At 40.4% G+C, this 16,280-nt stretch overlaps 1 protein-coding gene across 1 annotated transcript in view; it reads right to left on the reverse strand.

Annotated features, from left to right (window-relative positions):
• LOC100941651 (adhesion G protein-coupled receptor E1-like) overlaps nt 1-15,027 on the reverse strand; it is a gene marked incomplete at its 3' end in the record, with an annotated part of 59,659 nt that extends 44,632 nt beyond the window's left edge. The window contains exons 1-3 of the mRNA XM_023509131.1: nt 14,995-15,027; nt 6,563-6,652; nt 5,448-5,498 (exon numbers count right to left, since the gene is read on the reverse strand). Of these exons, the coding sequence (XP_023364899.1) occupies nt 5,448-5,498; nt 6,563-6,593 (82 nt within the window). The remainder of the gene's footprint in view (nt 1-5,447; nt 5,499-6,562; nt 6,653-14,994) is intronic.
• Between the last annotated feature and the right edge of the window lie 1,253 nt (nt 15,028-16,280).

Here is a 16,280-nt window from a genome sequence, read left to right on the forward strand (position 1 = left end):
AGAGAATGATATTGTGGGGATCATGCCTATAGTTTATTCTATTTGGGTACAGGTGAATTTGTCTAAAGGTTGAATATAAATGTCTTAGCATAACAATTATGAGAAAGACATGATGGCTATGTTGGCCACCTGAATGAGAGTTTTCCAAACTGCATATAGAAGTAACACATTGTATCCTATGAGAGAATTAATGTACACAATTATGACCTAATAAAAAAAATGAAAAAAAAAATGTATAAAGCTAAAAAAAAAAAAAGTGTAGGTGAGGTGGGTTAGTTTGCTAGGACTGCCAAAACACAATGCCACAAACTGGGTGCCCTAAAGCAACATAAATATATTATCTCCCTGCTCTCAAGGCTAAAAGTATATCATTAAGGTACCACCAGAAAGCATCTTGCCTGCCTTTTCCCAGCTTCTGGTGGTTGCCAGCATTATTTTGTTTTTCTCAGGTTGTGGCAGAAGTACTTTAATCTCTGTCTCACATGGCCCTCTTCCCTCTCTGGGTCTGTTTCAAAATTTATCTTTTTATAAGAACACAAGTTATATGTGATTCAGCATCTACCCTAATCCAATTTGACCTCATCTTTATTTGACTCCGTCTTCAAAGACCGTATTTCCAAATAAGATCACATTCACTTGGGTTGCTGGGTGGACATAAATTTGGGGAGCACAGTATTCAAACCAGTAAGCCAGATTCTGAAATCGCTTCCAGTTATTCCTGATTCTTGATATTCTCATTCTTGTGCAATTTCCTCCCACTGACAGTGGACCCAACTCAGGGACTGAGTGTGAGATAAGCCATAAAGAAAGATGGAGACTAATGAACAGAATACAGCAAAAGTGATAAGGTATCACTCCTGACATTATGTTATAAAAGGCTATGACTGTAGTCTTATTCACATTTTCTAGCTGTGCTCAGGTCTTTGCTATAATAATAAATGATAGAATCCCACATGCTAGGAGCAGAAGACTGCCTCTCACCAATCCCTAAAAGTGAACTGAGGGCTTCAGTATAAAGGGTCTTAAGGAACTGAATCCTTCCAGAAGCCATGTGAGCTGAAAGCAGATCCTGCCCCAGTCAAGCCTCCACATGAAGCCACAGTCCAGAAAACACCTCAATAGCAGCTATGATACACCCTGAAGCAAAGGACATTCATAAGCCGTGTCTGGCCCCAGGAAACAATTATATATGTGTTGTCTAAGCCATGAAATTCAGAAGGGTACCTTATCACACAGCAAAACATAGCTCACAGCATAGAGCTTAGTATTACTGCCATTTACAGAGGAACCATGTAGAAGTTAAAGATCATTACCTGAACACCAGCTAGTAAGGGGACAAAGCAGCACTTAAATCCAATCCATCTAACACAAAACACAAAATTATTCTAAAATTATATGAAACTAACAAAGAAACACATGGTGGATGTAAGAGCCAGGTTTCTCATTGTTGAAAAAAGAAGTTGCAGATAAGGACAGAGGGAAGGTGGGACAAGCCTTGGCATTGCACTGGCATCAGAGGTAACAGCATGAACTCATGAGATTTAGGACATAGACAGACAGATATTAACTTAAGGTGAGTGTGAGATAAGCCATAAAGAAAGATGGAGACTTTACCTCCTTCATGTTTACATGGATGGAGCTGGAAAATGTTCTTCTTAGCAAAGTGTCTCAAGAATGGAAGAAAAAGTATCCAATGTACACAGTCCTATTATGAAACTAATAACCTAATTATAGCCTAAGAATATGGGGGTGGGGGGATGAGAGGGGAGAGGAGTGGATGGGTGTAGGGAGGGTGATTGGAGGGATCACCTCTATGGTTTATCTTACAAGGGCGCAAGTGAATCTTTCTAAAAGTAGAATATAAACGTCTTAACACAATAACTAAGAAAATGACATGAAGGCTATGTTAACCAGTTTGATGAAAATATTTCAAATTGTATATGAAAACACCACATTGTACCCCATGATTGCATTAATGTATATAATAAAATAAGCTGTCAAGAAAAATAGAGGTGTGTTTTTGGAAAGCCAGGAAAGAAATCTGTACAGAGGCATAAATCATAATGTATCCACACAGAGACGGTTTTGGGCTTGGATAACGTCTCCTTAGACAATGAGGACAATAATAGAATGAGGGGTGTGGGGTAGGACAGAGCTCTGCTCTCATCCTGGCCTGAAATTGGGCTCTCAGAAGCTCTCCCCAACTGCCCCAAGCCTATTTCATGGAGGAAAGAGTACTGGGAGCTTCTTACCATAACAATCTGGATGCTCAATTTCAAACCTTCCAGCCATCTCTCTTCCAGTTGAAGAGAGGATATTTCACCTCACAACTGTGGGTGCAAGTTGCAGTTTTATTTCTGCATGATGCTATATTCTTGCACTTGCCAGCTAACACTCTCAAACTCATCAATATGGGTGAATCAAGACAAAATACTGTTGTTTTTCATTTTCATAGGACTATACCAGTTCCATGCCCATAAAATCTTTATTGCCCAACTTTGTTCATAAAGGTACCCAAATAACATATCCTGTTCATGGATAGGAGGAATCGACATGATATAAGTCAGAGTTCACCTCATGTTCATGTATAAAACCAATGCAATCCTAATAATACAATGCACATGTATTTTATGGAGTGAGATAAGTTGATACAGTCAATCATGAATAGGCAGAAAACTACAAAGTAGGAACCAGATATTAAAACTTACTATAAAGCTTTGACAAAACAACAAGAGGCTAATGCATGAATACACAAAACATAGACAAATTGAATGGACCAAAAGTTCAGAAATAGAACCAACTACATATGAAGTTTTAAAATGTAATAAACACTTGAAGAAATTAGCCTGGGAGAATATTTTATGAGGAGGACAGCCTGGGCAATTGAAGCAACACCAAAAATACATTACTGGGATCTGATCAAACTAAAAAGCTTCTGCACTGCCAAGAACACAGTAAGTAAAGCAAGAAGACAGCCGTCAGAATGGGAGAAGATATTTGCAAGTTATGCTTCTGACAAAGGTTTGATAACCAGAATCCACAGAAAACTCAAACTTATTAATAAGAGAAGAACAAATGATCCCACTTCATTGTGGGCAAGAGACTTGAACAGAAGTATCTCTGAAGAAGAGAGGTACATGGCCTGCAGACATATTAAAAATGGCTCATCATCTTTAATCATCAGAGAAATTCAAATCAAAACCACTTTGAAATATCATGTAGCCCACATAACAAAATCCCAAAACTACAGATGTTGGCATGGATGTGGAAAGAAAGGAACACTTCTACACTGCTGGTACCAAATGCAAATACATTCCTTTTAGAAGGAAGTTTGGAGAACACATAGGGAACTAAAAGTAGACCTGCCATTTGATCCTGCAATTCCTGCATTAGGTACAGGTCCAGATGACCAAAAATCATTTTACAACAAAGATATTTGTATCAGAATGCTTATTGCAGCTCAGTCCATAATTGCCAAGTCATGGAAGCAGCCCAGGTGCCCATAGACCCATGAATAGATTAACAAATTCTGGTCTATGTATACCACAGAATATTATGCAGCCATAAAAAAGATGGAGACGTTACCTCTTTTATGTTTACATGGACAGAGCTGGAACATATTCTTCTTAGTAAAGTATCTCAAGATGGAAGAAAAAGTATCCAATGTGTAATCACTCACACTTTCATACAAATGATAAAATGCAACTACAGTGCAAAATGAAGGAGGGAAGAGGAGGGGGAGGGGAGGGGAAGGAGAAGGCCAGGTAAAGGGAGGGTAATAGGTGGGACCTCACCTATGGTGAACATTGCAAGGGTACATATTAAATCTATTAATAGTAGAGTATAGATGTCTTTTTTTTGTATGAAAGGTCTTTATTGGTGGGGGGAGGGAGGCTGTAGAGCAGCACTGAAGAGGAGAGAAAAGAGGAGAGAAAGATAAGGAGAGAGTGGGGAAGAGAAGAGAGTAGAGAAGAGCGAGGGGGAAGAGAGAGAAAAAAGAGCAGAGAAGGAAGGCAGAAGGGGACGAGAAAGCGAGTATAGATGTCTTAACACAACAATTAGGTAAGTGAGGTGTAGGCTATGTTAACCAGTTTGATGTAAACATTCCAAATTGCATATAAAATCAGCACATTGTACCCCATAAATACATTAATGCACACAGTTATGATTTAATGAAATGTAGTACAGGGAATTTGTCAAATAAGTTGAGTAAGGATACAATATTGTTTTTGTTTAATGGTGAGTTTCAAATCTGTGCCATTTTAAAACATAATGAGTACCAAGGCAATAAATATAGGGTAAGTTAAAACTTTGTTAAGAAAGTTTTCAGACTAGGTGGAAGAACCACACCTGTTAAATCCTGACTTATGCAATGTGTGTTATCAGCCTTCCCTGCTGATGAAGCAGGGTTGAGGTTCAAGCCCTCAGTCAGATGATACCCTGAAACAAGGACTCACACTTGCCCTTTTTATTGGAAGGATTCAGGAATAATGCACCTGCCCAATATTTGTAGCTTGTCACTTAGAGCTTGATATATTTATGTGCTCTGGATAGAGACCAGAAGGACCAGAATAGTTCAAGAAATGAGAAATTGAATTAAATCTCATATATAATATCTTTACCATCACATCTGTCATAGGAGCTGTAAAAGTGTCTCCTCCCAGACCTGGTCTGGAATCCATCCTCACAGGCACAGTGGGTGCTGTTGTAGCAAAAGGCATGCTCAGGGCATTGAGGACAGAAGGCTGCAGGGAACACAGAGTGTCTTCCTTTGCTAATTCATGTATTCAAGAAATATTCATTAGCACCTATAGTTTACCAGATGCTGTGTTCGGAAGGCTGTCCTCTTGGAAATAGTTCTGCTGACATCATTTTCCCACCCAACCCACTGCTGGACACAGATGTGTACAGTGCCAGAAGATCCCACTTTTGCAACCAGCACCACTTGTGCTTGACATTTGACCTCTGAGTCCCAGTTCCTGTGTGCTGGGGCCCCTGCGGGCTCTCTCTGGTCACCAGAGTCCCCTTTGTTCACCACCTGGCAGGGTGACATTGTTTGCCCTTTCAAGAGCAAGACCCTCCATCAGTGACTGACAGGAGTCAGTCTACCAAAAAACTCAGTTTCATTAATGTGAAAGTAACCCATTAGGAAATAATGTGTACTGTTGAGAATGTGGAGAGACTGGAACCCTGTGCCATGCTGGGGGTTGTAAAATGAGGCAGCCTGTATGGAAAGCAGTTCGATTGTTCCTCAAGAAGTCAAAATGTAGAATTACCATATGATCTAGCAATCACACCCCTGGGTATACACCCAGAGGAAGTGAAAGCAACGTCTGGAAGAGATGCTTATAAACCCCTGTTCACAGCAGCAGCATTATAGTTAGCCTTAAGGGGATCTCCAGATCCCAATCTCCTCTCCTCTGGCCTTTGGCTATGAGTACACTCACCTCTAGAGTTCTTGGCTTCTGATCCTGACAGAGTCAGCAAGACACCAAGACCTAGAATAGAGAGAGGATGGAATAATTCAGACAGGGCTCCCAGGGCTGGGCTTGGCTGAAGACTGGGAGAGTCAGGGGTGACTAACCCTAACCCTCTGCCCAGTCATGTGTGTGACTTCCCTGTAGATTCCTCCAGGCAGGCTCTAACGCAGGGGTCATGGGAGCAGGCGTGACATGCTACTGAAGCAGGAAAGGCACATCTGACAGAAGTGGTGGGGCCAACTCCCCAAAGCTCAGCAGCTAATTCAACTTCCCCAACTAGTCTTCTGCCAAAAGTCAGCTCTGCAATCTTCTTGCCATATTCCACAGTTTGTCTTTATCAGAACAGACCTCAGACCCCACACTGACAAAATATAATGTAAACAACATAGGGTCTTTTTAAATTTTCTAGTAGCTACATTTAAAAACAAGGAAATGAGTGAAATTAATTTCAATAATGTGTTTACTTCATTCAATACAGCCAAGATGTTCTCATTTTAACACATAATTAATATAAAACAAATGATTGATAAATTATTAACGCCTGATGTATGTATTAGGTCTTTGGAACCTGGTCTGTGTTTTGCATGCATAGCACCCCTCCATTGGCACAGGACACATTTCAGGTGCTCAGTAGCAGCCCGTGGCTGGTGGCTGTGGTATGGGATAGTGAAACCTTAACCTTTAGGAACTAGGGCTTCCTCTGTTGTCAGAGAGATCTGCATAGCATGGACTGTGAGAATCCTGAAGTCATCATGGATATGGTAATTCTCCCTCAGCTTCTGCACCTGTACAGGGGTCACCTCTCATTAAAGCACCCTTCACTGGCTCTTCACTCTTCCCCCTGTGATACCCCCAGCCTCATCCTGGTACTTCCTGGGATCTCCTCCAAAATAAACACACATGCAAGTTCTTGCCTCAATCCTGCTCTGGGGAGCTGCCCATCCCAGGAGACTGAGGAGGAGAGTTTCATGCAAGACAAGCACACCAAGTTATGGCTGGGGAAAGTGCCTAATGTGGGATCAGACACAGCTAGGACAGCAGGGGATAGGAAGAGAAGGCAAGGAGTTTGTTGTTCCACTCACCCAAGAGCAGGAGCCAACACCTGCTTCCCATGATACATGCACACCAGGAGCCACAGCCTGAGACTCTGATGCAGGGTGAGGTAAGAGATCCTGGAATGAACAAATACCATGAAAACCTACCCCTGAGTGTCACCAGGTTAGAAACCCTAAAATCTGCCTCTCATTTGAGCCAGTAATTCTGCTTCTGTGTGACTGTCTCAAGGAAAGAATCCTGCAAGAATGATCATAGCAGAGTTGATTATAGGAAACAAGATGACTACCCTGCAAATGCTGAAAATAAAGATATCTAAGAGAGTGAATATTCAGCTGGAATTTAAAACCCAGACTGTGGAAAACTCCACCGTACAAACTAACTTGTTTCCATTTCTCTCTCTCTCTCCCCTCTCTTCTCTTCCCTCTCTCCCTCTCCTTCTCTCTCCCTCCCTCACTTCCTTCCAGACTTGTCTCCCTCTACTGCTGGGCTGGAGCACAGTGGTCCCCCCTCATTGCAACATCAAACCCCTGGTCTCTAGTGATATTACCACTCTTCCCACTTCAACCTCATGAGTAGCTGGAACTACAAGTGTGTGTCGACCCATCTGGCTAGTTTTTCTGATTTTTTCTATAGAGATGGGGGTCTAACTGTGTTGTTCTTGACTGATCTGAAACTCCTGGCCTCAAGAAATCCTCCCTCGTTGGCTCCCAAGTTTGAGCCACTGAACCCAACCTCTTTTATTTTTTGATTTTACATTGCTATTACTTTGTTTTCTAAAATATTTTAATTGACAATTAGTTATATGTACTTGTGGGGTATAATGTGATGTTTTGGTATACTTTAAGCCCCATAACACACAATTCCCTGCCTCCTCTGAGTGTGCTGAAGCATCTCAGGAGTCTGCACTCTCCCATATAAGGACACACACATCCCTTGTCCCAGCATAAGTGAAAAAATAAACATGAGATAGACGCTGCATATCAGCTTTCAAGAGACAGAGCAACAGGACATGTGATGAGGTCTCTTCCAACAGGTGTGCAGAGACAGATGTTTCTAGATCCATAGTCACTGGTAAAGCATTCTTCTAATTTTTTGTGAGAGGAGAGGGGGCAAGATGGCTGACTAGAGCCAGCCAGCTTCCCACAAAGGTTCCCATCTAGAAGGGGAGATAAAAGATAAATGTTTCTCAAGAAATCTGATGGTTTGGAGCTAAGCTAGGAGAGAAGATTGAGAAATGCACATCACTGCTGCAGAAGTGAGCTACAACTCCAAGAAAACAAACTATAGGTACAAAACCAAGCAGACGTGAGTCCCCTCCCCCATGAGAACACTTTGCAGTGAACTTTTTACAAACAAGCGAACAGAGTTCAGATTTCTTTTGATATCCCACAGAAAAGAGCCACTAAAAATCAGATCTCCTTCCCCAGAGAGACCCCACTTGTGAGCCTAGGCATTCTTCCAACTGGCATAAAACTGAACATATCTTATATCTGCAATTCTGAACTCCCACCCCACCCTTCCACCCTCACCCCCTGGTCTGAAAGCCTGTCCCTTGTGGAGTCCAGAATCTTGAGCAATTTCTTGAATGGTAAGGGCATGGCATGGGCTGCTACAAGTCTGTGCTGAAACGCCTGCATGCGTGTAAAGTGGGGATTGTAGAGTGAGAGAACCAAGCGGGAGATGGAGTAATGTGGTCTGAGGCAGTGCGCCACAGCAGGGCGGTGGCAGCGACAACAGGGTCCCACCCTGGGTCATATTTCCTTTTTCTCTTGGCACACAGAGGGAGGCGGGCCTCTGCCCAGGGGGTCAACCACACGTGGAGCAGAACTAGGACAAAAACACAGGCTCCATAAACTGGAGTTATGCTTGTGGTGGTACTTGCCTGGGTGGGGCATGGCTGGGACTGAGACTAGAGTGCCGTGCAGTGGTAGCACAGCTTTTGTTGACTCATAATGCGCCTAGCCCACAGTGGAGCATAGCCGAGACAGAGTTGCAAACACCACTAGGGTACAGGGCAGCAGTACCAGCCTGGGACAGAGACACACCCTCTCTGAACTCTAATTTTACCACTGCAGACAGAGAGATGCAAACGTGGTGAGAATGCAAGCCAGTGGCAGCACCAGCCCAGGGTGGGGTGGGGTCAGACACACAACCTCTCTAAACTGTAATCACCTAGCCCACAGCAGAGTTCAGCTGGAACAGAGACACAGTAGTGGCTCCAGCCTGGGGCAGAGAAGCTGTTGAACACTAGAGGGAGCCAGGGAGCCAGACTTCAGACCCAAGAGGTTGCTCTGGGGGCAGATTATTCCACAGAGGAGGCATTGATCTCCCTTGTCTCAGGCAGGACCATATCTCTGTCACTTCCTCCCACTGAAGGGAGCTGGGCCCGCAGCCCTGGGGGGCTACCAGTGGTGGGGTGAGGGTGGGGAAGGAGACACCAATTCCTTTGGCCTGACTCTTGGCCTAGGCAAACCTTCCCATCGTCTTGACTATTAGAGAGAGCCAAATTCCAGCATCTTGGGTTTCTTGGTTTGAGCTGCCTGTGGAACCCTACTACCAGTTTGCGAGTCACAGATCAAACTCTCACAGTTGAACAGTTTTTTGTACTCCCTGGGACAATTGCTTTTGGAACTATCCCCTGCAGTCCACCCAGGGATCCTCCAAAGTTGAACTGAGGTTGTGTTGAATGGGAGGGAATGGCTGCTCCTTCAATAGGTGCTGGAGAGAGGTGGGGAAATCTCAGTTTCCTGTCTATTCCCCTAGCTGAGATTTTATCCTTATCTTGTGACTTAGTAGGATTGGATAGTGGTTGGCTGACTACAAGACAGAGCCAGCTAGCCCTATCAACAACTTGGTTCTCAGAGTCTTTAGCTGCAGATCTGAAAGGGAATTCTGTAAAGCTGTAAGGGAAAAGCCACAATCATTATTCCCTGCTCTTTGGTAAAGGGCTAATCAACTACCTTCCTGGAACCCCCAATTCAACCACACCCTTCAGTTTTAATACCCAAACTATGGAAATTAAGCCTGAGGTGGAACCAGAGGAGGAACTCTGGCAACATGAATAATCAGAGCAAATCAATTCCCAAAAGGAATGACAAAAGGGATATGTCAGAAGATGCCATTCGTAAACAAATGGCTGAAATGTCAGAAATAGAATTTGGAATATGGATGGCAAATAAGATGAATAAATTGGAGAAAAAGATGGATATTGAAATCCAAAAAGTTGTACAAAAGTTGTCTCAAGAAGTAAGTGAATTCAAAGACAAATTTACCAAGAATACAGACATAATAAAAAGCAGATAGCAGAGTTTAGTGAAATGAAAAAATTATTTGAGGAGCTCCAAACTTCAGTAAAATCCCTCACTATTCTCAGCAGGCAGAATAATGGATTTCTGAAATTGAAGACAAAGCTTTTGTACATGCCCAAATGTTCAAAGAGGCAGACAGATGGAGAGCAAAAACTAATCTTTCCCTGAGAGAATTGTGGGATCACTCCAAAAGATCAAACATTCATCTTATAGGAATTCCAGAAGGAGAAGATGATGGTCCTAAAAGCACAGACACTTTACTCCAAGAGATTTTGGAAGAGAATGTCCCAAGCATTGTAAGGGATACTGAAATTCAGATAGCAGACAGTTTCAGAACCCCGGTATGACTCAATCCAAATAAAGCATGTCCTAGGCACAGTGTAAATAACTTCACCAAAGTTAAAATGAAGGAGAAAAATCTGCAAGCAGCCAGACGTAAGATAAGTATTACATACAAATGGAGAGATATCAGAATAACTGCTGATTTCTCAGCTGAAACTTTCCAAGCCAGAAGAAGTTGATCTTTGACCTTCAATCTCCTAAAACAAAATAACGTCCAGCCCAGGATCCTATATCCCACTAAACTAAGCTTCATCAATGATGAAGAAATCAAATGACATACAAATGTTGAAGAAATTTGTCACAACTAAACCAGAGCTCCAGGATGTTCTCAGTCCCATCCTTCATAATGACTAGCAGAATGTTCCACAGTCAAAATAAACTCACCCAGAAACTTCTGAACAAAACCTAACATCCACAATAGTCTAAGGACTAAAAATATACACTAGATATTTGAAAAACATGACACCCAAAACACTCACATTTTTCAATTCTCTCAATTAATGTGACTGGCTTAAATTGTCCTCTAAAGAGTCATAGGCTGGCTAACTGGATACATAAACTCAGACCAGATAGCTATTGCATACAAGAATCTCACCTTCCCTTAAAGGGTAAAAATAAACTCAAGGTAAAGAGATGGACATCTGTAATTCAGGCCAATGGAAATTAGAAAAAAGCAGATGCTGCAATTTTATATGAAGATACAATAGGCTTTAAACCAGCAATGGTAAAGAAAGATAAAGATGGTCACTTCATATTTGTCAAGTCAAACACCCAACATGAAGAGATTTCAATTATTAACATTTATACAACCAACCTGAATTCCCCTCAATGTATAAAGGCGACCCTAACAGACATGAAAAATTTGATATCTTCCAGCACCATAATAGTCAGAGATTTTAGCACCCTTTTGGCAATGTTGGATAGATCCACCAAGATTAAGCTAAGTAAAGATATTTTGGACTTGAACATGACCATAGAACAACTTGGCTTAACTGACATCTACAGAATATTTCATCCTAATAAAACTGAATACACATTCTTCTCATCAGCACTTGGAACATCCTCCAAAATTGATCACATCTTAGGTCACAAGTCTAACCTCAGAAATTTTTAAAAAATAGAAATTATTCCTTTTACCTTCTTGGATCATCATGGAATAAAATTGAACTCAACAACAGGAATCTTCAAACACATACAAATGCTTGGAAGCTAGACAACCTTATGCTGAGATAGCTGGGTCATAGAAGAGATTAAGAAAGAAATTACCAAATTTTTGGGAAAAAATGACAATGAAAACATGAATTATCAGAACCTATAATATACTGCAAAGGCAGTCCTAAGAGGGAAATTCATAGTGTTCATGTCTTCCTCAAGAGAACAGAAAGAGAGGAAGTCAACAACTTAATGGGACATCTCAAGTAATTGGAAAAGGAAGAACATTTCAAACACAGCAGAAGAAGAGAAATAACCAAAATTAGAGCATAATTAAATGAAACTGAAAACAAAAGAATTATTCAAAAGTATAATGAATCAAAAAGTTGGTTCTTTGAAAAGATTAATAAAATTGATAAACCTTAGCTAACCTACCCAGACACAGACAAGTAAAATCTCTAATATCTTTAATATCTTCAATCAGAAATGATAAAGGTGAAATAACAACAGACACCTCAGAAATTCAAAAAATCCTTAATGAATACTATAAAAAACTTTATTCTCAGAAATATGAAATCTGGAGGAAATAGACCAATACTGGAAACATGCCACCTTCATAAACTCAGCCATAAAGAATTGGAAATGTATCTGGGCATTGTGGCGGGTGCCTGTAGCTACTCAGGAGGCTGAGACAAGGGAATTGCCTAAGCCCAGGAGTTGGAGGTTGCTGTGAGCTGTGTGATGTGAGGGCACTCTTCTGTGGGCAATAAAGTGAAACTCTGTCTCTACAAAAAAAAAAAAAAAAAAGAAAAAGAAAAAGAATTGGAAATGTTAAATAGACCTATATCAAGAACTGAAATAGCATCAACTACACAAAATCTCCCAAAAAAGAAAAGTCCAGGACCAGATGGTTTCACCTCAGAATTCTACCAAATCTTTTAAGAGAAACTAGTACCCATATTACATAACCTTTTCCAAAACAGAAATATAAGGCAAACTCCCCAACACATTCTGTGAAGGAAATATCACCCTAATCCCCAAACCAGGAAAAGACCCAATAAGGAAAAAACAACTACATACCAATTTCTTTAATGAATATAGATGTAAAAATATTTAATAAGATCCTAGAAAACATAATCCAGCAACACATCAAACAAATTATAAACCATGACCAAGTTGGTTTTATCCCAGGGTCTCAAGGATGGTTCAACATATGTTAATCTATAAATATAATACACCACATAAACAAAACAAAAAATGAAGACCATTGATTCTGTCAAAAGATGCAGAAAAGACTTTTAATAATCTCCAGCATCCTTTCATTATCAGAACACTTAAGAAAATAGGTATAGAGGGACATTTCTTAAACTGATAGACGCCATCTACAGTAAACTAACAGCCAATATCATATTGAATGGAGTAAAATTGAAATCATTTCCACTCAGATCAGGAACCAAGCAAGATATCTCATTGTCTTCTCTGCTATTTAACATTGCAATAGAAGACTCAGCCATCGCAAGCAGGCAAGAGAAAGTGATCAAGGGTTACCAAATAGGGTCAGAGGATATCAAACTTTCACTCTTCGCAGATGATATGATTTTATACCAGGAAAACCCCAGGGGCTCAAATACAAAACTCTTAGGAGTGATCAAACAATACAGCAGCTTCTCAGGATACAAAATCAATACTCACAAATCTGTAGCCTTTATATATACCAATAATAGTCAAGTGGGAAAAACAGTCAATAACTCTATTCCTTTTACAGTAGTCCAAAAGAAGATGAAATATTTGGGGATTTACCTAACAAAGGATGTGAAAGATCTCTATAAAGAGAACTATGAAACTCTGAGAGAAGAAATATCTGAAGATGTTAACAAATGGAAAAACATACCATGCTCATGGCTGGGAAGAATCAACATTGTTAAAATGTCTATACTACCCAAAGCAATATACAAATTTAATGAAATCCTTATTAAAGCACCACTGTCATACTTTAAAGACCAGGAAAAAATAATAATTCATTTTGTATGGTATCAGAAAAAAACTCGATTAGCCAAGAGATTACTCAGAAATAAAAACAAATCAGGAAGAATCATGCTACCAGACTTCGACTATACTATAAATGTATAGTGATCAAAACAGCATGGTACTGGCACAGAAATAGGGAGGTAGATATATGGAACAGAATAGAGAATCAAGAGATAAACCTAGCTACTTATCATCATTTGATCTTTGATAAGCCTATCAAAAACATTCAGTGGGGAAAATACTCCCTATTTAACAAATGGTGCCAGGTGAACTGGCTGGCAACCTGTAGAAGACTGAAACTAGACCCACATCTTTCACCATTAACTAAGATAGACTCTCACTGGATTAAAGAGTTAAATTTAAGACATGAAACTATAAAAATACTAGAGGAGAGTGCAGGGAAAACACTTGTAGAAATTGGTCTGGGAGAATATTTTTATGAAGACGACTACCTGGCCAATTGAAGCAACACCAAAAATACGTTACTGGGATCTGATCAAACTAAAAAGCTTCTGCACAGCCAAGAGCACCATAAGTAAAGCAAGCAGACAGCCCTCAAAGTTAGAGAAGATATTTTCAGGTTATGTCTCTGATAAAGGTTTGATAACTAGAATCCAGAAAGAACTCTAACATATTAGCAAGACAAGAACAAGTGATACCATCTCATGAGGGCAGGAGATTTAAACTTCTCTGAAAAAGATAGGTGCATGGCCTACAGAAAAAAATGCTCATCATCCTTAATCATCAGAGAAATGAAAATCAAAACCACTTTGAGATATCATCTAACTCCAGTAAGAATAGCCCACATCAAGAAAACCCCAAATTGTAGATGTTGGCATGGTTGTGGAGAAAAGGAAACATTTCTGCACTGCTGGTGGGGATGCTAACTAATACGCACCTTTTGGAAAGAAGTTTGGAGATCCCTTAGGGATTTAAAAATAGACCTGCCATTTGATCCTGCAATTCCTCTACTGGGTATATATCCAGAACACCAAAAATCACTTTATAACAGAGATATTTCCACTGGAATGTTTATTGCAGCCCAATTCATAATTGCTAAGTCATGGAAGAAGCCCGAGTACCCATCAACCCACAATGGATTAATAAATTATGGTATATGTACACTGTGGAATATTATGCAGCCATAAAAAAGATGGAGACTTTATCTCTTTTATGTTTACATGGATGGAACTGGAACATATTCTTCTTAGTAAAGTATCTCAAGAATGGAAGAAAAAGTATCCAATATACTCAGCTCTACTGTGAAACCAATATATAACCCACCACACTTCCATATGAAAGCTATAAACCAACTACAGCCCAAGATGAAGGAGGAAGAGAAGGGGGAGGAGATAGAAAAGGAGGGAGGGAGGGTAATTCATTGGACCACACTTATGGTGCATTTTACAAGGGTACATGTCAAATCTATAAGTGTAGAGTATAAATAATGTCATAACACAATAATTAAGAGTGTACAGTGAAGGATATGTTAACTAGTTTGTTATATTTCAAATTGTGTATAAAACCAGCACATTGTACCCCATAAATGCCTTAATGTACACTGCTATGATTTAATAAAAATAATTTTTTTTAATTTTTTTTTGTGAAAAGATACTCTGCCTACTCACCCCACAGATGGAAAGCCCTTGCCTCCAACCCAGCCTGGCAGCTTCTGAGAACTAACAGAAGAGGAAGTGCATTTCTGGCTTATGAGGTCCAGTTTCTCACAGAGTCCTGTGGGTAGATGAGGTAGCTGAGTTGCTGGCCAGGGAATTTGCATAATGGTCAATTAGTTCTCTTTTCATTACAGTGACTTAAGTTGTGCATTGTCAGCATGGGCTGCATTAAAGTATGTCTGGAAATGAACTTGGAAATGATGATAGTGTTCAGAATAGGGAAAAACAAACAATGGATGGTGGATTCAACTCTCATTGATGCCAAGGAAATAGGTCTAAGTTTGAAGAGGCCTTTGAATTTTCAGAAGAGTTGAAAGCCAAAGTGTGAAAAGGAGAGGTCAGTATATCTTTGTATCACCTAGTTTCCCATACCAGAATTACTCGTCAGTTAACCACTGTGGGAAAATGACTGACCCATATGCCTGCTCTTTGGATAACGACACCCAATATATGTGCACAGAAGTACATGGATGGTAAGAACTCCTAACTGGTTTCGTTAGGATGGTGTACTGAAATATTTGTCTCATTTGGAAGAAGACTTACAAGAAGATGGTACAGGACTCTTGGCAAGATCCAGCATGAATATGGCAAATGCCCTCTATGTCACGCCAAAATACACATCTAGTGATTTATTCTTCTCTTGATTTTATTACATTTAGGAATCTTTGTCTTATAGTAATACCTTCATTTTTCTGTTTCTCATTTATTTTAATAAATTGATAAGAGCAAATGCAACAAAGTAATCAAATAATCACCTTGTGGTCACTGTAAGGGTGGGCTGGCAGTCAGCCTCCCATGGCCTACTCAAAATACTTGCTGCATATTTGAAATGACAAAGGAAGAGCTCAAGTCTGTTATTGTCAACTCTACTGAAATAAAAATTGTCTGAATGTAAAGCACATGCCTGAACCCTGAGCAGTCCCTGAAATTCTGAGCATTCTGTGTGCTCACAACACAGTTCTGCATGAGACAGGTTGTCTGCAGGAATAAATCAAGAATCCCCACCTCTGAGTGGAATCTCTCTTCTGCACTGACTCTAAGCTTGGCCATGGGACTGGCTTAGCCAAAAAAAATAGGATGGAAAGAAAGTGCTCACCTGCTGGACAAACAGAGGCCATGTGGATGAGAACTAAGACTCACCAGATGACAGTCTGTCACTCTGATTGCCAACCTGCCAACCAGTAGATGTGTGAATGAGGCTTTGTTGGATTATTCAACCAGCTGACCCCCCAATGGCC

The sequence above is a fragment of the Otolemur garnettii genome, unplaced genomic scaffold (assembly GCF_000181295.1).
Source record: "Otolemur garnettii isolate 467f Iridium unplaced genomic scaffold, OtoGar3 scaffold00388, whole genome shotgun sequence".
Classification (NCBI taxonomy): domain Eukaryota; kingdom Metazoa; phylum Chordata; class Mammalia; order Primates; family Galagidae; genus Otolemur; species Otolemur garnettii.